The sequence below is a fragment of the Bombina bombina genome, chromosome 6 (genome assembly GCF_027579735.1).
Source record: "Bombina bombina isolate aBomBom1 chromosome 6, aBomBom1.pri, whole genome shotgun sequence".
Taxonomy (NCBI): Eukaryota; Metazoa; Chordata; class Amphibia; order Anura; family Bombinatoridae; genus Bombina; species Bombina bombina.
The window spans coordinates 53799275-53823122 of record NC_069504.1 but is presented as its reverse complement, the minus strand read 5'-3'; the positions used below and the strand labels follow the sequence as shown (position 1 = coordinate 53823122).

At 38.4% G+C, this 23848-nt stretch overlaps 1 protein-coding gene across 1 annotated transcript in view; it reads left to right on the top strand.

Moving 5' to 3' along the window:
- The first annotated feature begins 648 nt into the window (after nucleotides 1-648).
- LOC128664318 (tubulin alpha chain-like) overlaps nucleotides 649-23848 on the top strand; it is a 38694-nt gene continuing 15494 nt past the window's right edge. Inside the window, exons 1-2 of the mRNA XM_053719158.1 lie at nucleotides 649-852; nucleotides 1081-1494. Coding sequence (XP_053575133.1) covers nucleotides 649-852; nucleotides 1081-1494 — 618 coding nt within the window. The remainder of the gene's footprint in view (nucleotides 853-1080; nucleotides 1495-23848) is intronic.

The following is a 23848-nucleotide window of genomic DNA, read 5'->3' as shown; positions in this document are numbered from 1 at the left end:
TAAAAAGTCTCTGGAGCCCCGGATCAATGTAGTAATCCGTGCAGCCTCCAAATCTGTGTATCCAAAAGTCTTTGGCTCTGTAACTTCAACATTCTGTTCCATGGTTACTCAGTGCAAGGAATAGTGCCATAACATATAACACAACGAACCAAATATCCAGCACCTGAAAGTAACAAGGTGTGCAAGCTTCAGGAATACTGCACCTATGACAAACTGAATGTCAGCACCCTCTAGTGGTCATATAAAAAAATACTCTAACAGAATATAAAAAGTCAGGTTAAACACATATTGCTCTCCAGGTGATCTCCAGGTGTAACTATGCATGATTAAGGACTAAGTCCGAAACGTTGCTGTTTGTTGGTCTGGCTGTACACACTGTGCATACTGCACGAATAAATCTGTTGAAACTACTGGTTGGTGCTGCTTCTTCCTTGTGACTTTATATTGTGTGGAGTACAGTGCAGTATTCCTGAAGCTTGCACACCTTGTTACTTTCAGGTGCTGGATATTTGGTTCGTTGTATTGGGTATTGACAATGACACTGCACAGTTCCTTTTAAATACAGAGGACATTACCCCTGTCCTTTACACTCTCCACAAGGTGCATAAGAGTGCCACTGCCCCTCCGGGCCGCCCTATAGTGGCAGGCATGGGGTCTTTACTATCAAATGCATCTATTTTTTTAGACAAATCTTTGAGACCATATGTTAACTCTAGTTCCTTTATCAAAGATACTGGGGACTTTTTGAAAAAACTACAGAGTATACCAATTGAGAATACTAAAGGAATCCTCTTTAGTTTGGATGTTACTTCATTGTACACATCTATTACACATGAGGCTGGCATTGGCGCTGTAAACAAGATGATGTGTCAGGATGAGAGATATAATACCCAACATAGGGAATTTATCTTGCAATTATTGAGTATTATCCTGAGGTGTAATTATTTTCTTTTTGAAGATCATTATTATTTGCAGCTCCAAGGTACTGCCATGGGTTCCAATGTCGCCCTGACATACGCCAATATATACATGAATATGTATGAGGAATATTTTGTCTATAATAATCTATTATTTTTACAGTATGCTGACACCTGGTGGCGTTATATAGACGACATCTTTGGCGTGTGGCTGAGCGACATTGGAACCCTTGAGGAATTTGTAAATGAACTTAACTCTGCCACTTGTCACATTAAATTTAAGCTGGTTTGTAGTGAGGAGAGTGTTGTGTTTCTTGACACCAGGGTACTTAAAAGTAACCAGGGTCTTGTAGTTGATCTACATAAGAAAGCAACAGATTGCAACACTCTTCTCCATTACGATAGCATGCATCCCCCGTCCTTAATTAGGTCGCTTCCAAGGAGTCAACTCCTTAGAGTAAAAAGAATCGTCTCTGAAACAGGTCCTGTAGTACAGAGATTAGAAGAGATGGGTGACCGTTTTAAGGTTAGGGGATATCCATCAGCCCTAATTCAAAAGGAGATTGAAAACGTGAAGGTAATCCCAAGACAAGATTTATTGTCACAGGAAGAGGTCAAAAAGAAAGAAAGACCTAACAGGTTAATTTTTGTAAGTCAGTATTCCAAGTTGAGTAATAAAATAAATAGGATCATTTCTAAACATTGGCACATTTTGAAAACATATAACCCTAATGTACCTGAATTCAAAGAACCGCCTATGCCTGCATTTAAAGGGACAGTCAAGGCCCAAAAAAACTTTTATTTTTCAAATAGGGCATGTCATTTTAAACAACTTTCCAATTTACTTTTATCAACAATTTTGCTTTGTTCTCTTGGTATTCTAGTTGAGAGCAAACCTAGAAAGGCTCATATGATAATTTCTAAGCCCTTGAAGGCCGCCTCTAATCACATGCTTTTGTATTTGCTTTTCACAGCAGGGGAGAGTAGTTCAGGTAAACCATATAGATAGCATTGTGATCACGCCCGTGAGTTGTGGCAGACACTGCACTAATTGGCTAAACTGCAAGTCAATAGATAATAACTAAAAGTCATGTGATTAGGGGCGGTCAGAAGATGCTTAGATACAAGTTAGTCACAGAAGTAAAAAGTCTATTTCTATAACAGTGTTGGTTATACAAAACTGGGGAATGGATAATAAAGGGATTATCTATCTTTTTAAACAACAAAAATTCTGGTGTTAACTGTCCCTTTAAGAGGGGGAGAAATTTGAAAGATTTTTTGGTGCATGCAGACATTGGTCCATCTAGGACATTGGTTCAGAAGTACATTGGTGGTAAGAATCTAGGCTGCTTTCCCTGCCTGGGTTGTTCACACTGTAATAATATGATTAAGGGCCCCTTTTTTAGCCATTCTGGTACCGGGAAAAGATTTGAGATTAGAGGGCACTTTACATGCAATACAGATTTTGCTGTATATTATATTAAATGTCCTTGTGGTTTGGGGTACGTGGGGGAGACCACCCGTACAGTACGTGAAAGGATGACCCAACACAAGAGCAGCATTAGAACAGAAAAATTAGATGCTCCAGTGGCCAATCATTTTTTATCTGTAGGTCACAATCTGACTCAATTAAGGTTTCAGATATTAGAACAAGTTGGACACCTGAGGCGGGGTGGCAATAGAGCCAAGAAACTTAAAATTAGGGAGGCCTATTGGATCAATAGATTAGATACCATGTACCCAAAAGGTATGAATAGAGAACTAGATTGGTCTCTATGTCTCTAGAGTATATGATTTATATATTATCCTAATTTTTTAGCATGTTTAAGATGTTTGAAATGTATTTTTGCATTTTAGATTTATTAGGAGCAATATGTGTTTAACCTGACTTTTTATATTCTGTTAGAGTAATTTTTTATATGACCACTAGAGGGTGCTGACATTCAGTTTTTCATAGTTTGTCATAGGTATTTAGAGGAATGGGTGTGGTTTACAGGTGTATTTAAGCTGCATGATCTCCAGGTGTAACTATGCATGATTAAGGACTAAGTCCGAAACGTTGCTGTTTGTTGGTCTGGCTGTACACACTGTGCATACTGCACGAATAAATCTGTTGAAACTACTAGTTGGTGCTGCTTCTTCCTTGTGACTCCAAATGTATAGATTGTGTGACCCTTTGCTAGACATGTAATCTGGCCCTATGGGCTCTATGTTAGGGTTGCCACTTCAGCCATGTTTATGTGTACAGTTATGTGTTACACATGCTGTAGGGTTTGCAGGGAGGAACTTGTATTGTGCTTTGGGAAAGCACCAGTCATCTTCCTCCTCCCTGCTCACCCTGCAGTATGTGTAACATAACTGTCAAAGTAAATATGGCCCAGGTGGTCATACTCACTTTTTCCTTGGTGATTGATGGGCTCTGCTCTCACGTGATTGGTGGGTGACAGGTGAGTAGGGGGGGCAGAGGCAACGCTGCACAAGAAAATGCTTGTGCAATAGGATATATGGACAGCAGTTATGCATGTTTTCTGCAAAGAGGGGCGGACATGTTCCGAAGTTGAGAACCATGTCTGTCCATCTATTAGTACATGGGGCCCCATGTGTTTAACCTCCTCAAATGCTTAAAGGGACAGTTTACTCAAAAAAATTCTCCCCTTTAATTTGTTCCCAATGATCCACTTTACCTGCTGGAGTGTATTAAATTGTTTACAAGTATTTATATTACCCTTATATTTGCATTTGAAATAGTTGATTTAGCCTGTGGTATCCCCACCTATTCTGAAAGTTTTGGGCCTCAAGGCCAAGCTGTGTAAACACAGCCAGTAAAAGAAATTACACTCATAGTGGGTTATAGAAGTGATAAGGTAAGAAAATTTTAATTTTCCATTGTTCTCCCCAAGTATTGGTGATTGGTTTACAAGCAGATATAAGATAAAGAAGTTTGTATAAGTACACAATGTGATAAAGTAATGAGCTCTAATTACATCTACAAGCTCAACGCATTTTATTAGGTTGTGGCTTCAAAACACAAAATCAGCTACTTCATATACACAAATAAACCTTAAAAAGCAAATTCTCATACATTTTATACTCTACGGCTGGTTAAAAAGTAATTGGAAACACATTAAGGGAGAAACAATTTTACTGTATACTGTCCCTTTAAAGGAACTATGTACTGTAAAATTGTGTTTACAGTGGCTAATTATACCAGCTGGATAGTATAGATAAAAGATAAGGGACATTTCTTTTTTAGTTTTTTTTTTTGTATATAAAATAACTAACGCCTAGATTTAGAGTTCTGCGGCCAAAGGGGTGCGTTAGCTACGCATGCTTTTTCCCCCCCGCACCTTTTAAATACCGCTGGTATTTAGAGTTCTCTGAAGGGCTGCGTTAGGCTCCAAGAGCATAATTTACTGCCACTTCAACTCTAAATACCAGCGGTGCTTACGGACGCGGCCAGCTTCAAAAACTTGCTCGTGCGCGATTCCCTCATAGGAATCAATGGGGCAGTTTGAGCTGAAAAAAAACTAACACCTGCAAAAAAGCAGCGTTCAGCTCCTAACGCAGCCCCATTGTTTCCTATGGGGAAACACTTCCTATGTCTGCACCTAACACTCTAACATGTACCCCGAGTCTAAACACCCCTAACCTTACACTTATTAACCCCTAATGTGCCGACCCCGCTATCGCTGACCCCGGCATATTATTTTTAACCCCTAATCTGCCGCTCCGTACACCGCCGCATCCTACATTATACCTATGTACCCCTAATCTGCTGCCCCTAACACCGCCGACCCCTATATTATATTTATTAACCCGTAATCTGCCGCCCCCAATGTCACCGCCACCTACCTACAATTATTAACCCCTAAAGCTAAGCTAAGTCTAACCCTAACCCTAACACCCCCCTAAATTAAATATAATTTTAATCTAACGAAATAAAATAAATCTTATTAAATAAATTAGTCCTATTTAAAGCTAGATACTTACCTGTAAAATAAACCCTAATATAGCTACAATATAAATAATAATTATATTGTAGCTATTTTAGGATTAATATTTATTTTACAGGCAACTTTGTATTTATTTTAACCAGGTACAATAGCTATTAAATAGTTAATAACTATTTAATAGTTACCTAGTTAAAATAATTACAAAATTACCTTTAAAATAAATCCTAACCTAAGTTACAATTAAACCTAACACTACACTATCAATAAATAAATTAAATAAACTATCTACAATTATCTACAATTATATCAACTAAACTAAATTACACAAAAAAACAAACACTAAATTACAAAAACAAACAAACACTAAATTACAAAAATAAAAAAGATTACAAGAATTTTAAACTAATTACACCTACTCTAAGCCCCCTAAAAAAATAACAAAGCCCCCCAAAATAAAAAAATGCCCTACCCTATTCTAAAATTAAAATTGTAAAGCTCTTTTACCTTACCAGCCCTTAAAAGGGCCTTTTGCGGGGCATGCCCCAAAGAAAACAGCTCTTTTGCCTGTAAAAAAAAACATACAATACCCCCCCCAACATTACAACCCACCACCCATATACCCCTAATCTAACTCAAACCCCCCTTAAATAATCCTAACACTAAGCCCCTGAAGATCTCCCTACATTGTCTTCACCACGCCGGGTATCACCGATCCGTCCAGAAGAGGGTCCGAAAGTCTTCATCCTATCTGGCAAGAAGAGTTCCTCCAGAGGGTCCAAAGTCTTCCTCCTATCCGGGCAGAAGAGGACATCCGGACCGGCAGACATCTTCATCCAGGCGGCATCTTCTATCTTCTTCCATCCGGCGCAGAGCGGGACCATCTTCAAGCAGCTGACGCGGAGCCTTCCTTCTTCACCGACGGACTAACGACAAATGAAGGTTCCTTTAAGGGACGTCATCCAAGATGGCGTCCCTCGAATTCCAATTGGCTGATAGGATTCTATCAGCCAATCGGAATTAAGGTAGGAAAAATCTGATTGGCTGATTGAATCAGCCAATCAGATTCAAGTTCAATCCGATTGGCTGATCCAATCAGCCAATCAGATTGAGCTTGCATTCTATTGGCTGTTCCGATCAAGAGAGATCACATAGAGGAATGACACTCAGAGTCGCAGATGGAGGGATTGGAGAGCGACACCCCAGACTATAGGGAACTGGGATCAGGGAACTGTTTCAACACAAAATTGTTGTTATTATTTGTTAATATGGTTGATACATAGGATATATAGTGCAGAGTTTGGGACAGACTAAAATAACCTGATAAAGATTGCTAACATAAGCTTTATTATGGAGAGGTTAGCCAAGTCTTACACGATAACCTAGTAAGTAAAGATGCAAATATGAAGGACAACAAAAACTTCTTATGGTAGTCTGAAGAGACTCTGCAACAACAAATGCCTCTAGAACCACAATAATGGAATACAAACTACCACAGTCAAGCAATCAGGAAACAAAAGACAGAATACCTGGCCTTACATTAGGCTACCATATATAACTCTGGCAGCAAATAAAAATGGCACTTAGTACTTAGAAGAGTAAGCTAAGGTAATATAGATAGTTTGGGTCAGGGTAATTAGGAAGACAAACATAATTTATGTAAGAACTTACCTGATAAATTCATTTCGTTCATATTGGAAAGAGTCCATGAGCTAGTGATGTATGGGATATACAATCCTACCAGGAGGGGCAAAGTTTCCCAAACCTCTAAATGCCTATAAATACACCCCTCACCACACCCACAATTCAGTTTAATGAATAGCCAAGTGAGGTGAAAAAGAAAGGAGTAAAAAGCATCAAAATAAAGAATTTGGAAATAATTATGCTTTATACAAAAATAATAACCACCATAAAAAGGGTGGGTCTCATGGACTCTTGCCAATATGAAAGAAATTAATTTATAAGGTAAGTTCTTACATAAATTATGTAATTGGCAAGAGTCCATGAGCTAGTGACGTATGGGATAGTAATACCCAAGATGTGGAAATCCACAGAAGAGTCACTAGAGAGGGAGGGATAAAAATAATAACAGGCATTTTCTGCTGAAAAAATTAATCCACAACCCAAAATATAAGTTTATTCTCATAAATGAAAAGAAAAAACTTAAACATAAGCAGAGGAATCAAACTGAAACAGCTGCCTGAAGAACTTTTCTACCAAAAACTGCTTCCGAGGAAGCAAATACATCAAAATGGTAGAATTTAGTAAATGTCTGCAAAGAAGGCCAAGTAGCTGCTTTGCAAATCTGATCAACTAAAGCTTCATTCTTAAAAGCCCACGAAGTGGAGACTGATCTAGTAGAATGAGCTGTAATTCTCTGAGACGGAGCCGTACCCGAATCCAAATAAGCTTGATGAATCAAAAGCTTTAACCAAGATGCCAAGGAAAAAGCAGAAGTCTTCTGACCTTTCCTAGAACCAGAAAAGACAATAAATAGACTAGAAGTCTTCCTGAAATCTTTAGTAGCTTCAACATAATATTTCAAAGCTCTTACCACATCCAAAGAATCTCTCCAAATAATTCTTAAGATTTGGAAACAAAGGAGGAACAACAATTTCTCTATAAATGTTGTTAAAATTCACAACCTTAGGTAGAAATTTAAATAAAGTACGCAAAACTGCCTTATCCTGATGGAAAATCAGAAAAGGAGATTCAAAAGAAAGAGCAGACAATTCGGAAACTCTGCTAGCAGAAGAGATTGCCAAAAGAAACAGCACTTTCCAAGAAAGTAGTTTAATGTCCAAATAATGCATAAGCTCAAAAGGAGGAGCCTGTAAAGCCTTCAAAACCAAATAAAGATTCCAAGAAGGGGAGATTGATTTAATGACAGGCTTGATACGGACCAAAGCCTGTACAAAACAGTGAATATCAGGAAGCTTAGCAATTTTTCTGTGAAATAAAACAGAAAGAGCAGAGATTTGTCCCTTCAAGGAACTTGCAGACAAACCTTTATCCAAACCATCCTGAAAAAACTGTAAAATTCTATGAATTCTAAAAGAATGCCAGGAGAATTTATGAGAAGAACACCATGAAATATAAGTCTTCCAAACTCGATAATAAATCTTCCTAGAAACAGATTTACGAGCCTGTAACATAGTATTAATCACGGAATCAGAGAAACCTCTATGACTAAGCACTAGGCGTTCAATTTCCATACCTTCAAATGTAATGATTTGAGATCCTGATGGAAAAACGGACCATGAGACAGAAGGTCTGACCTTAAAGGAAGTGGCCAAGGTTGGCAACTGGACATCCGAACAAGATCTGCATACCAAAACCTGTGAGGCCATGCTGGAGCTACCAGCAACACAAACGATTGTTCCATGATGATCTTGGAAATCACTCTTGGAAGAAGAACCAGAGGCGGGAAGATATAAGCAGGTTGGTAACACCAAGGAACTCACATCCACCGCCTCCACCTGAGGATCCCTGGACCTGGACAGGTATCTGGAAAGTCTCCTGTTTAGATGGGAAGCCTTAAGATCTATTTCTGGAAGACCCCACATCTGAGAAAACACATCTGGATGGAGCGACGACTCCCTCGGATGTAAAGCTGATGGCTGAGAAAATCCGCTTCCCAATTGTCCACACCTGGGATATGAACCGCAGAAATTAGAAAAGAGATGGATTCCGCCCAAGCAAGTATCCAAGACTACTCATAGTTTGGGGACTGTGAGTCCCACCCTGATGATTGACATATGCCACAGTTGTGATATTGTCTGTCTGAAAACAAATGAACCGTTCTCTCTTTAACAGAGGCCAAACCTGAAGAGCCCTGAAAATAGCAGAGTTCTAAAATATTGATTGGTAAACTCGCCTCTTGAGATTTCCAAACCTGAAAGACTTGCATCTGTTGTGATCACAGTCCAGGTTGGACGAACAAAAGAGGCCCCTTGAACTATACGATGGTGATCTAACCACCAAGTCAGAGAGAGTCGAACATTGGGATTTAAGGATATTAATTGTGATATCTTTGTATAATCCCTGCATGATTGATTCAGCATACAAAGCTGGAGAGGTCTCATATGAAAATGAGCAAAGGGGGTCGTGTCCGATGCTGCAGTCATGAGACCTAAAACATCCATGCACATAGCTACTGATGGGAATGATTGAGACTGAAGGTTCCGACAAGTTGAAACCAATTTTAATCGCCTCTTGTCTGTTAGAACACTGAATCTATCTGGAAACCTAAAAGGTGACCCTTGTCTGAGGAATCAAGGAACTTTTTGGTAAATTGATCCTCCAACCATGTCTTTGAAGAAACAACACTAGTTGATTTGTGTGAGATTGTGCAGAATGTAAAGACTGAGCTAGTACCAATATATCATCCAAATAAGGAAACACCGCAATACCCCGTTCTCTGATTACAGAGAGTAGGGCACCAAGAACCTTTGAAAAGATTCTTGGAGCTGTCACTAGGCCAAATGGAAGAGTGACAAATTGGTAATACTTGTCTAGAAAAGAGAATCTCAGAAACCGATAGTGGTCTGGAAGAATCGTAATATGAAGATATGCATCCTGTAAGCCTATCGTGGACATATAATGACCTTACTGAACAAAGGGCAGAATAGTCCTTATAGTCACCATTTTGAAAGTTGGCACTCTTACAAAACGATTCAAAATTTTCAGATCCTGAATAAATTTTCTTTCTTTGGGACAATGAATAGATTTGAATAAAACCCCAGACCCTGTTCCTGAAATGGAACTGGTATGATTACCCCTGAAAGCTCCAGGTCTGAAGCACACTTTAGAAAAGCCTGAGCCTTTACTGAATTTGCTGGAATGCATGAGAGAAGAAAATCTTCTCACAGGAGGTCTTACTCTGAATCCTATTCAGTACCCTTGAGAGACAATACTCTGAATCCATTGATTTTGGACAGAATCTGCCCAAATACTTAGGAAGAATCTTAATCTGCCCCTTACCAGCTGAGCTGGAATGAGGGCCGCACCTTCATGCAGACTTAGGGGCTGGCTTTGGTTTTTTAAAAGGCTTGGATTTATTCCAACTTGAAGAAGGTTTCTAATTGGAACCAGATTCTTTGGGGGAAGGATTGGGTTTCTGTTCCTTATTTTGTGAAAAGTAACGAAAACGGTTAGAAGCTTTAGATTTACCCTTAGGTCTTTTATCCTGAGGCAAAAAAACTCCCTTCCTTCCAATGACAGTTGAAATAATTGAATCCAACTGAGAACCAAATAAATTTTTACCTTGGAAAGAAAGAGATAGTAATCTAGATTTAGATACCATATCAGCATTCCAAGATTTAAGCCACAAAGCTCTTCTAGCTAAAATAGCTAAAGACATAGATTTAACATCAATTTTGATGATATTAAAAATGGCATCACAGATAAAATGATTAGCATGTTGAAGCAAGCGAACAATGCTAGACAAATCAGGATCTGTTTCCTGTTGCGCTAAACTTTCCAACCAAAAAGTTGATGCAGCTGCAACATCAGCCAAAGAAATGGCAGGCCTGAGAAGATAGCCAGAATATAAATAAGCTTTCCTTAGATAAGATTCACTTTTCCTATCTAAAGGGTCCTTAAAGGAAGTACTATCTTCCATAGGGATAGTAGTACGTTTAGCAAGAGTAAAAATAGCCCCATCAACTCTGGGGATATTTTCCCAAAGCTCCAAACTAACTGCTGGCAAAGGATATAATTTTTAAACCTTGAAGAAGTGATAAAAGAAGTACCAGGCCTATTTCATTCCTTAGAAATCATATCGGAAATAGCATCAGGAATTGGAAAAACCTCTGGAGTAACCACAGGAGGTTTATAAACATAGTTTAAATGTTTACTAGTTTTAATATCAAGAGGACTAGTTTCCTCAATATCCAATGTAATCAACACCTCTTTTAACAAGGAACGTATATACTCCATTTTAAATAAATAAGTAGATTTGTCAGTGTCAATATCTGAGGTAGGATCTTCTGAATCAGATAGATCCTCATCAGAGGAGGATAATTCAGTATGTTGTCGGTCATTTGAAATTTCATCAACTTTATGAGAAGTTTTAAAAGACCTTTTATGTTTATTAGAAGGTGGGATAGCAGACAAAGCCTTCTGAATCGCATCAGCAAAAAAATCTTTTATATTCACAGAGATATGTACATTAGATGTTGAAGGAACAACAGGCATTGTACTATTACTGATGAATACATTTTCTGCATGTAAAAGCTTATCATAACAACTATTACATACCACAGCTGGAGATATAATCTCCACAAATTTACAACAGATGCACTTAGCTTTAGTAGAACTATTATCAGACAGCAGGGTTCCAACAGTGGTTTCTGAGACAGGATCAGATTAAGACATCTTGCAAATGTAAGAGAAAAAAACAATATATAAAGCAAAATTATCAATTTCCTTATATGGCATACAGCATAGCCCTCTGACATAGAAAAAGGCAAGAGGCACATAGGAATGGGGTTTTAAATAATGAAATTATTTGGCGGCAAGTATGACGTACAACGCAAAATGAAATTTTTGGGCGCTAACAACATCCGGAAACGACCCACTCGCGTCATTGCAGACGCAACCTTGTGTAAAGAACTCAGCGTCAACTAAGACGCCGGAAATGACGAACTTGCATCACCGGACGTACCTTTGCGCCAAAAAAATTCTTGCACCAAGAATTTTGCCCGCAAAATTTTTATGAAAGAACAGTCAATTTGAAAAAAAGACTAAACCCCAGGTAAGAAAAATATTTTCCAAAATATTTTTTCCCAAATATGAAACTGAATAGTCTGCAAAAGGAAAAATACATAAACCTGACTCATGGCAAATATAAGTACAATACATATATTTAGAACTTTATATTGATACATAAAGTGCCAGACCATAGCTGAGAGTGGGGGGCCTAGGGGAAATTTTGCGAATAGGCACATATGGCTGTCTCAGTAGCACAGAGCTCAGAATCAGTGACTGTCCATCTCTAATGGAAAGTTGGGAGGTATGCTTCCCCCCTACTAAACCTCCATATTTGTTTCTGGCAATATGACAATGTGTGCAGTCTAGGGCGGGAGATTTTTTTTAAAATCATTTTTATTTTTATTTTTTTGTAGTGTAGTGATCCCCACCTCCTCCTTCAAGCGATCTCACTGTAGGCCCCCCCCCTTCTAATTATTCCCTTTTCTGTAGTGTAGGAACCCATCCCTCCCTCTCCCCTTCCAAAAATATTTCCGTAGTGTGGAGAACCCTTCTCTACCTCCCTTTTTGGCAATGGACTACCCACCTACCTCCATCCTAGCCTCCCAAACCTTCCATGGCACCACCGTCCTGATACAGACAGTGTCACTTTCTCTATCAGTGATTTGACTTCATATAGTAAGGAAGCACGATCATATGAAGGCAGGTGCCTTCTGCCTTCTGCCTCCCGCAGCATGCACCAAAGTATGATGTACAACCCCAATTCTGAAAAAGTATGGAAAATGCAAAAGAATAAAATAAAAAAACATTATTTGATGTTTTACTTTGTGAATTTAATGTATTTTGAAAATATACACTACTTTAAAATCTGATGACTGCAACACGTTCCCAAAAAGTTGGGACAGGGGCAATTTAGGACTAATAGCGATGTGACAAGTTGAAATAAGAAGGTGATGTGAAACCGGTGAGGCAATTGTGTACTCATAGTATATAAGGAGCCTCCAAAAAAAGGCCTAGTCCTTCAAGAGCAAGAATGGGTGAAGGCTCTCCAATCTGCCATCAGATGTGTCAGCGAATAATCCAACACTTTGAGAACAACATTCCCGAAAGACAAATCAGTAGGATTTCGGGCATTTCACCTTCTACAGTGCACAATATATTTAAATCTGGTCAAATCTCAGCGCGTAAAGGGTAAGGTCAAAAACCACTTCTTAATGTGCGTGATCTCTGATCCCTCAGACGTCACTGTCTCAAAAACCGTCATGAGTCTGTAATGGATATCCTGACATGGGCTCAGGACTACTTTGGCAAACCTTTGTCAGTCAACACTATTCATCGCTGCATCAAAAGATGGAAGTTAAGGCTTTCTGTCCAGAAGCACTGCTGAGATGGACAGTAGCACAGTGGAATTGTGTTTTGTGGTCCGACGAGTCAACATTTCAAAAAGTTTTTGGATAAAACAGCTGACGTGTTCTCCAGGCCAAAGAGGAAAAGGACTATTCGAGCTGTTATCAGCATCAGGTTCATGGCATGGGTAACTTGCACATATGTGAGGGCACCATTAATGCAGAAAGATATGTATTCACTTTGGAGCAACATATGCTGCTATCCAGACGTCGTCTTTTCCAAGGACATCCCTGAATTTTCCAGCATGACAACGCCAAACCACATTCTGCCCGGATTACAATACGCATGGTTGCGTAAGCAGAGAGTGCGGGTGCTAGCCTGTCTCTGATTGAGAATGTGTGGCGCATTATTAAGTGCAAAATAAATCAATGAAGTCTTGATCAGGCGCTGCAATGCTTAGTAGCAGGACACAGTCAAGCAGCTATAGATGCACATTGCAGCCAATCACCAGCCATATCCCACTTGGAAGCTGCACTGTTTGCAGCTCAAGAGAGGGACTTTACCTACATGCTTAGCCCCTTTGCAAAGGTTAAACACATATCACCCTAGGATAAGTAAGTGTACATTGAGATTCATCCCCTTGATGGAAGTATTAGCCAATCGGCGACTGCAGCAGGAACCAAACTAGAACAAGAGGTTATGATTGTATGTTGAGTGGTTTCTTTTTAAACCTTTTTAAACCTCTGCAAACCCATTTGATACAGTAAGAGGTAAACAGAGTGTAATGAGAAAAAAATCATATATTGATCTGTGTATATATAGTATAGATTATATCTATATATGGTACATTATGGAAGTGTATATATATATATATATATATATATATATATACACCCCTGTTACTGAGGAAGAAGTTTCTGCACTTATACTGCGCTCTTGCCTCACTACTAGGGATAGGCGAATGTTTCTAAAAATTCGAAATTTAAAACAAATTTTTATACATTCGTTCGAATCGAATTTAGAATGTTTATATAACATTCTTTTTTTTTTTTATTGAGGATAAGAAAAACAGTACAGGGTAACCGCTTACGTAAGCCCTCAACCCTCAAGGGCACATTATCCAAGTATACAGTGCTGGTCATATGAATAACTATACAACATTATACTGATATATAGAACATAAAGAAATACCAGTGTGAGGTACCAAGAATAATCAAACCATATGTTCCATAGCCAAGGAATAACAAATGGGCGAAGGAATACATAAATATAAATTATCGTTAAGTACAATAATCTGATCAGCTATCTCTATGGTACCTTCAATGAAAAATAAATAAAAAAAACATAAAATATGAATCCTCATTTTACCTTACTCTTATAACTATCTTTAAAACACGTTAGACATGACTATATCAAATCTGCCTAGTAGATATAGTGAATCCATACATCAAAAATTAGGGAGGGGGTACAGGCATTTTAGAAATAAGCTTAAATCAAGCATACAGACCCCGTAGATATATAACATAGATTGCCCTATTGCATAAAAGATAAACTGTATATTCACACATAGTAATATGAGATATGACATCCGCATTGCATAGCTCAACAAAGGAATAGTGTACAAATACAGATGAAAAGGGTAATACATAATGCCTATGCAAAAAGCCATAAACAAATACAGATAGCTTCTGAAGGGGGGAGAAAATATGGTTATGGTTATAGTAAACCATATCTGACTAAATGTTGCTGTGTGCCAATAGGAGGGTTTACTCAACTATAATATATAATATAATGCTCACATACTAGTAAGTTAATCGAACTGGCTACCGTCAACTAAAAGTGAAGATGAGAACAGTAAATCAGTACTTACTAAAGGTGGGTCCGGCACAAAATAACTAGTAGTATAACACTAATAAAATATAGGAACATAGAACTTAATGAGCAATAATAGAATGCTGCATACAGACCATGAACGTCCATACAAACGTATATAGTCCAGCAATGGTGCAATGTGCTCTACAAGTTTATCCGACGCCGGAGCGTCCCATCTGCTGCAATAAATATTTGAAGCATATTGCGTTCCAAAATTCTTGTGGGCAATAAAAGTTCAGCAATCCAGTTACACAGAAGGACCCATCTTCCACATTCCGACAATTGCCCTCCAAACTATGTGCACTGTCTGATGCAATTAAAGGCTGCTCTCCTGGTCGTGCTCCTTTTCTCTGCAGCATATGGCACTTGTAATTCCAATGGTAGCTCACTAAGCCCTTTCTATAAGCTCGCCGTATCAATAGGAGTGCTTCAACCTTCACTGGTTCTTTCCCTGCATCTGGCCTCCCCCTTATCAGCTTCATAGTGATATTGTCACTGTTCGCCGCTGTATATCTTTTACCTCCATGAGGAGATACACACGACATAATCTCCACAGAAATCGGGAGTACATCTCCCTGCGTAGTTATTATTTCCTCCTTGACAACCACACTTTCAGGGAACTTAGGCTCTACTTCTGTATGCTTCTCAGTAAAGTTTATAAATCGATCAGGAGCCTGCGAAAATTGAGTGAGCACTATACATAACTGAGGTTTAAGGACCTGGAAATGTTCCGCAATTGACCTCTGCACCTCCGCTTCCCAGGCCTCCGCAACCTCCATGTTTAAGTGGTATTCTCCACTTACCAACCAGTTAGTCCTTGCTGAGAACAATTATAAGATAGGTGGATAGTTGTAATATAGCACAGTATCGTATCTGCGTACGTTTAGGCTCAGTAGCCTTTTGGGGGAATAAATGCGGTAGCCCCAGCCACGCTGTTCACTGACTCCAAATTAATGGTGGCCTAGCACACAGAATTTAAGCGTGGATCACTTGGATAACATAGGCCAGGGTGTCCGTCGTCAGCTCCTGTATCTTTAATATAACAGGTAAACAATCTCAGCTTCCAGGTATACCAAGCCTGAATAAATAGCTTTCGTAATTAAGTCTAAAAAGAGAAGAAAACAGAATATAAGCAGGAGCTTCTCTGAAACACGTCCTGCCGCTCCAAGCATAGGCTCCGCCCCCGTTTATATAACATTCTAACATTCTATTTTCGAATTTTTGTTTTCAAATTTTTCAATAAAATTCGAAAATATTCGTTAGAATAATAGAATGTTTAGCTATGTATTCATTCAATTTCTAAATGTAATATTCGAATTTTAAAGTGACATTCAAATTCTAAATAGTATTTCTAGTCTAATTCTGTGTTTTAAATGAAATATTCGAATTCGAATGTGACATTCGAATTCAAATGTCACATTCAAATTCAAAATAGTTTTTCTAGTCTAATACTGTGTTTTTTAAATGTAATATTTGAATTCGACTGTGACATTTGAATTCAAAATAGTATTTCTAGTTTACAACTGTGTTTAATAAATGTGATATTCGATTTGAATGTGATATTCGATTTGAATGTGACATTTGAATTCGAAATAATATTTCTAGTCTAATACTGTGTTTTATAAATGTAATATTCAAATTCGAATGTGATATTCAATTCGAATGTGATATTCAATTTGAATGTGACATTCGAATTCGAAATAGTGTTTCTAGTCTACAATTGTGTTTTATAAATGTAATATTCGAATTCGAAAGGTACATTCGAAAACTGTAAATAACATTATGTAAATCAAATTTCTACAATAACATACGTTCTAACATTCAAATTCGTATATAAACACATTCGCCCATCCCTACTCACTACCTGTCCCCTTGACCCTATCCCCTCACAGCTACTCCCCTCCCTCTCTTCTACCCTTACCCCTATACTCACACACTTTTTCAACCTCTCCCTCAGCACCGGTAATTTCCCTCATCTCTGAAACATGCACTGGTCACACCTATCCTCAAAAAACCTTCCCTTGATCCAACCTCCCCATCCAACTGCCGCCCTATTTTCCTCCTCCCTCTTGCCTCAAAGTTTCTCGAAAAGCTAGTACATGCACGTCTTTCCCATCTCCTTACATTAAACTCCCTCCTTGACCCACTGCATCTGGATTTCGTCCCCATCACTCCACAGAGACAGCAATCGTTAAGGTTACCAATGACCTACTCACAGCCCTCTTGTGGTTCTGTTCCTACCTGTCAAACCATACCTTTAGTGTAGCCTTCTCTGGGCCCTCCTTTGCCCCGTCACCTCTTTATGTCGGGGTAACTCAAGGCTCTGTCCTCGGTCCCCTTCTCTTCTTAATCTACACGTCATCATTAGGTTCCCTAATAAAGTCCCATGGGTTCCAATATCATTTGTATGCCGACAACACCCAAATCTATTTCTCTGCACCAGACCTATCTCCTTCCTTGCTAACCCCTGTCACTAACTGTCTTTCTCACATCTCTTCCTGGATGTCCTCTTACTACCTCAAGCTAAATCTCTCCAAAACTGAGCTCCTTATTTTCTTCCCTTCTTCCAAAATCTTCACCCCCAATCTCTCTATAACTGTTGAGACCTCCATCATTACCCCTACCCCGCATGCCCGATGTCTTGGAGTCACATTTGACTTTCTTTCTTTCACTCATTACATTCAGACCCTGGCTAAAGCCTGCTGCTTCCACTTTAAAAACATCTCTAAAATTAGATATTTCCTTACCACGATTTTAATCCACTCTTTCATCCTTTCCCACCTCGATTACTGTAACTCTGTCCTCTCTAGTCTCCTCACCTGCCACCTAGCTCCTTTACTATCCATAATGAATGCCTCTGCTAGGCTCATCTTCCTTACACGTCGCTCTTCATCTGCTGCACCTCTCTGCCAATCCCTTCACTTGCTACCTCTTGCCTCCAGGATCTCAGACCTTGGGGCATATGTATCAAGCTCCGAATGGAGCTTGATGCCCTGTGTTTCTGGCGAGTCATCAGACTCACCAGAAACAGCAGTTATGAAGCAGCGGTCACAAAGACCACTGCTCCATAACCTGTCCTCCTGCTCTGAGCAGGCGGACAGACACATCGCCACAATACAACCCTATTGAGTACGATCGGGTTGATTGACATCCCCTGCTGGCGGCCTATTGGCCGCGAGTCTGCAGGGGGTGGCGTTGCACCAGCAGCTCTTGTGAGCTGCTGGTGCAATGCTGAATACGGCGAGCGTATTGCTTGCCGTATTCAGCGATGTCTGACGTACCTGATCCGCTCTGTCGGATCAAGTCCGACAGACATTGATAACTATAGGTCCTTGTCTCCATTTACTCTCCCTCCTGTCCCCTTCGCTCTGCTCATGACCTCCTACTCTCCTCCTCTCTTGTTACCTTGTCACATTCCCATTTACAGGACTTCTCCAGACTGGCTGCCATATTGTGGAACTCTCTGCCTCGCTCCACAAGACTCTCCCCTAATTTTGAAAACTTCAAGCGCTCTCTAAAGACTCTACTGTTCAGGGACGCATACAACCTACGCTAACCTTTCTTTATACCAGTTCCTCTCCTCCATTGTTATCCCCTGAACCCCCTTAGCATATAAGCCTAAGAGTCCAACTGTTTGTAGATCACCTTCTTAAGAGCTGACTACAACAGTGTGACTCTTGGCAGGGCCCTCTACCTGTTTCATCCCTATAAATGTTTTGTTGTACTCCGCCTTTGTTTGTAGTGCTGCGGAATCTGTTGGCGCTCTACAAATAACCGATAATAATAATAATAGTATAGATTATATCTATATATGGTACATTATGGAAGTGTGTATATATATATATATTCATATGCTTGTAAGCACAATTACATATATAATTACAATCTTTATCTATATTTAAATGTGTTTATCTAATTTGGTATTATTACAGTATGATTGAGACATTTTTGCCTGAACCCTAGAAAGATATTTTTTTGTCATCCATGGAGTAATGGAAAACAAAAAAATGTATATCATGTACATGGAAGCAATGAAGCATGAAAACAAAAACTATTTAAATGTAAACCAAAACTAGCAGGAAATGAGTATTGCATACTGCAGTATTCATTTTTATTGTTTAATAATGAGTTCCATAGCAGTATTGGTGCACAGGGGCAACTGTCTAAAACCATAATAACAAAGTTGGTTTACTATACACATGGGCATTTTTTTTAAAGAATCCATCTTATATTTTAAATAGTTATATTTGTTTGCATAATTAATAATAATAATAATATAAGACTTCTATTATTTCACAAGCTTCAGAAAACACTGTATAACTTTCAGAACATTTAGGGGCAGATCATCTCTTTATATGTCCAGTGCCCTTCTAAATACATTTATTGCTGTTAGGCTTCAGTGAAAGGTATCTCTTCCAGGAGCAAAACATGTCACTGTTATTAATGTGTGTTAGGGACATATTCTGACAAAGAAGAATGAGCCAGCAGTCTGTTTATTAATAACTGCTGCAGTTCATGCCAAACACGGATGGGCCTTTGTTTACAAAAGAAGCAGAACACCTCTTATTAACCCTTTGAGTGCTAGATCAATTCTTATTAATATTATATTTTTTATTTAAACATATTATTGTCTATATTTTATTGACTATCACATTTCTTTGCTAAAAGAGCACCCAGGAATAAAATGAATTCCTGCTCCATTTTATTTTTGTCATTCTGGAAACAAACCAGAATCTTAGCTGCTAAGAGGGATACAAGCATCACATTATCTTTAGAATTATCTATAGCAAATAGGTAAAGGAAAGTGATGTATAATTCAATTATTATAGCTTAACATTTAGTTATTGGTTAAAGTAAAATAAAAATCCAAACAATTTGCCCCTCCTCCCTATGTGAAGTGAAATCCTTTACTCATAAAGTCCAGATCCTTTTTATACAAAGTTCCCAGCTCCTGGGTTACACACCTGATGAGAAAACTAAATTAGCAGACAGTGCATTGTGCTGCAAAGGTAGCAGTTTGCTCTGCAGTATGGTGAGTTTATACGTTGTGTGCAAAGTGTCCTTGTAAATGTTGGTTCCTAAAATGAGAAAATATAAAAGTAAATTAAAATAAAGGTACATGAAATGCAGTTTTTTTTTTATGATTCAGACAACTTTAAACAAGTTTACACTTTACTTCCGGTATCAAATATGCCTCATTCTCTTGGTATTCTTTGTTGAAAAAGCTGCAATGCACTACTGGAAGTTAGCTGAACATATCATGTGAGCCGTTGACAAGAGGCACCAATCAGAAACGTGTTCCTAGTAGTGCATTGCTACAACAGAGCCTACCTAGGTATGCTTTTCAACAAATTAGATAATAAAAGTAAATTTGAAAGTTGCATTCTCTGTCTAAATAATTAAAGTTACATTTTAACTTGATTGTCTCTTTTCCCTTTTAAAACTTCAAGGGAAATAAAACACCTATTGCTTTTGTGTAAAAGAGAGGCTATAAAGTAAAATTATTTCTGAAGTTTTCATAGTGCTGCAGATTGCCTAAACCAGTATTCCCAGTTCTCAAGGACCCCTAACAGGCCAGATTTAAAGGATTGTAATTACCTAAGCATAGGTAAGACTCTTATGACTGATCTAATGAGCAGCAATTGAAGGGAAATACTTAAGAATCTGGCCTGATAGGGTTTCCTTGAGGACGGGTACTGAGAATCATTAGCCTAAACCAACTGATTTGCCGGTTACAGAATTAGCTATTTGGCCTGTTTAGGGAGCGTGAGGCAAAACACAATTTTAGCACAAAAGCTACAGGCGTTTAATGTTCTTTTATTGATATTTCAGAGGTAATTTTTATTTAAGGCAATGTGTTTGTTGCACAAATCATAATTAAACATATGTATGTTGAATTATGCAATTAACTGATGCTGTGTATAGATAAAAACCTATAAATAACAGAAAACATTATAATATTGCAGTTTTATTCCACCCAGCTGGCTACATTTTCTGTGGAGAACACTATAAAATGTTGTATTTTGTTAAAGTTGCAAACCCACAACGTTTTCAGCGATAAGTGTGCGATTCCTGATTGGCTCACAGTAGTTTCCTATTGTGTTGTGCATTGTTTGAAGAAAAAAGTCGCTAAACTCATTAGTCCCTTAATTAAGGCTGCAAATCTCCATATACACATAGGATTGTCACCCTAGCCATGTTTTCCTGGACAGTTATGAGTTGTACATGTTGCAGGGTGCACAGAAGGGAACATACATTGTGCCCCTGGACACAGCACTACTCATTTTCCTCCCTGCAGCATGCATAACTCATAAGTGTCAACCCTATATACATCTGACTAGCTTTTCTTTCACTATTAAAAATAAGTGAAACCCTTTGCAAATGTAATATATAAAATGCTTAAAGGGACATGAAACACAATTTTTTTTCTTTTATGATTCAGATAGAGCATGTAATTCTAAACAACTATCTAATTTACTTCTATTATCTAATTTGTTTAGTTCTCTTTGTATCCTTTGTTGAAAGGGAATCCTAGGTAGGCTTAGGAGCTGCTGGTTGGTGGTTGCACATACATGCCTCATGTTATTGGCTCACCCATGTGCATTGCTGTTTCTTCAACAAAAGATACCAAGAGAATAAAGCAAATGATATAAAAGAAGTAAATCTGAATCATGAAAGAGAAAATTTGGGTTTATGTCCCTTTAATTCTGCATAGTAGAAACAAACTTTACAATTTCTATAGACTAAGATATGGATTTGCGTTTCACTTTCACAAGAAAAAAATCCACGTCCCTAAAGAGCTGAAGGCGCGAGTGGCCGTCTTGTTGCGCATTTGGATTCTAATGAAGTATCTGAGTGCACGTATCTAATTCTAACTATAGTGAAAAAATAAATACCCGACTTTTACTACTGAGAGTCATTTGTGCACCTTTCTAGTATCAGCAGCACATTGGGAAACCATTGGAAATGAATGAAGAAACATCTGGAAAACGGTTTAAATTGTCCAAGAAACAATTATTTATATCACATACCTTCTTTATTTTCTGTATGTGTGGCTCTTAGCCCTTATGTTAACGGGACATGAAACACAAATTTTGATTTATATAGAGAATTGGTTTTAAGTAACTTTCCAATTTATCACTAATATCTAATTTTGTTTTGTTCCCTTTATATCCTTAGTTGAAAAATATACCTAGGTTGGGCTGGGGGCTGCACATATTTGCCTCTTGTCGTTGACTTTAATGCATGCTCCCAGTAGTACATTGGTGCTCCTTCAACAAAAGATACCAAGAGAATGATGCAAATCTGAGAACATTAGTTAAATGGAAAGTTTTTTAATATTGTATGTTCTATCTGAATTGTGTGAGAAAAGTTTGGAGGTTTTAACACCTTAACCCCAAATGATGTACTTAATATATACATCATGCTGTACAAAGCCCATCATGTGTATATATACGTCCAAACTTCAGGATACTACAGCAGCCTCGGCTGTAACGTTATCTGTATTACAGGCAGCCGATAAATTATTTTGCATATTATTCTTTGTGCATTCATTTATTTCTCACTCAACATACTGTGTGCTTTAAACCCCTATTGGTAAGTGCTACATGAGAGAGTCATAAACATAAATTTAACTCCACTTACTGTCATTTCCATATCTTGGAGTTTAAACCCTTTCACTACCGGGACTTTCAGACAAAAACTTGCCCAAAATACCAGAGAATTTTTAGCATTTTTGCTATCACTCCATTTACACAGAAATAGAGAGCCTTGTTTTTTTTTATTTACCTGTCAAAATTATATATATATTTTAAGTAGACAACCCAAGGTATTGATCTAAGCCCATTTTGGTATATTTCATGTCACCATTTAACCGCCAAATGCGATTAAAAAGTGCCAATTTTTTTATTTTTTTTTAACAAACTTTGGGTTTCTCACAGAAATTATTTACATACTGCCTGTGCAATCACGGCACAAATCATTGGGAAAGTTTATCTGGGATCCCCTTTGTTCAGAAACAGCAGACCTATATGGCTTTGCCATTGCTTTTTGGTAATTAGAAGGCCGCTAACAGACATTCCAACTCACCCTGAAGTTCAGGGAGTCTCCCTGATTGTAATAGCGGCTCCCTGATGCCAGCAAATGGAATGCAATCTCCCTAAAACTCCAAGTACCATGATCCAATGTGGCCCAAATCCGTAAAAGTGTTTCTTTAAGGAATGCCTTTAGTTGATGAGACTTTTTAGAACCCTTAAAGCATGCACCAGTAACCAAAAAGCCCCCACTTATTCTAATAAAATAAAACACAAATACTACCTTATTTACTGAACGTAATTAAACTTTGTATTTTAAAATATTTAAGCATTTAACAAGAGTACGATCACTGGAAAATAGGTTTCTTGTATGTGGTTGTGCAATAAAGCTACTTTTTTAATGTGACTTTAGTGGGAAGCTACTTTAATGATAAGTCTCTATCTTATTTAGGGTTTCAAGGTGTCGAATATATAACTGGGAGGGGGGGTTTGCGGCGCAGTAGCGGGTGAAGTCACCTCCCTGAAATTAGTTTTTGCAGGTTGGGATGTCTGCGCTAATTGCAGCTGTGCACCACACTTCTATTATTCCCGGCAGTGAAGGGGTTAATTAGGTAGTTTAAAAGGTTAATTTTAGCTTTAGTGTAGGGATTAGCCTCCTCCCTGATACTTCCCACCCCCTGATCCCTCCCAAACCGCTCTCTTCCCTCCCCCACTGGTCACCCCCTTCTTAGGTACTGGCAGACAGTCTTCCAGTATGAAAATATGAGGCTTTTTTTTTTTTTTATATATATATATTTTTTTATTTTTATATTTTCTACAGTGTAGGATCCCCTCTTACTCCCCAACCTCCCTGATCCCCCCCCCAAACAGCTATCTAAACCCCCCTCTACCTATTAGCCGCCATCTTAGGTATTGGCAGCTGTCTGCCAGTACCTATAACTGCTTTTGTTTTGTTTGTTTTTTTTGTTTTTAAAAAAAACATTTCTCTAGTGTAGTGTCCCGCTCCCTCCTTCCATCG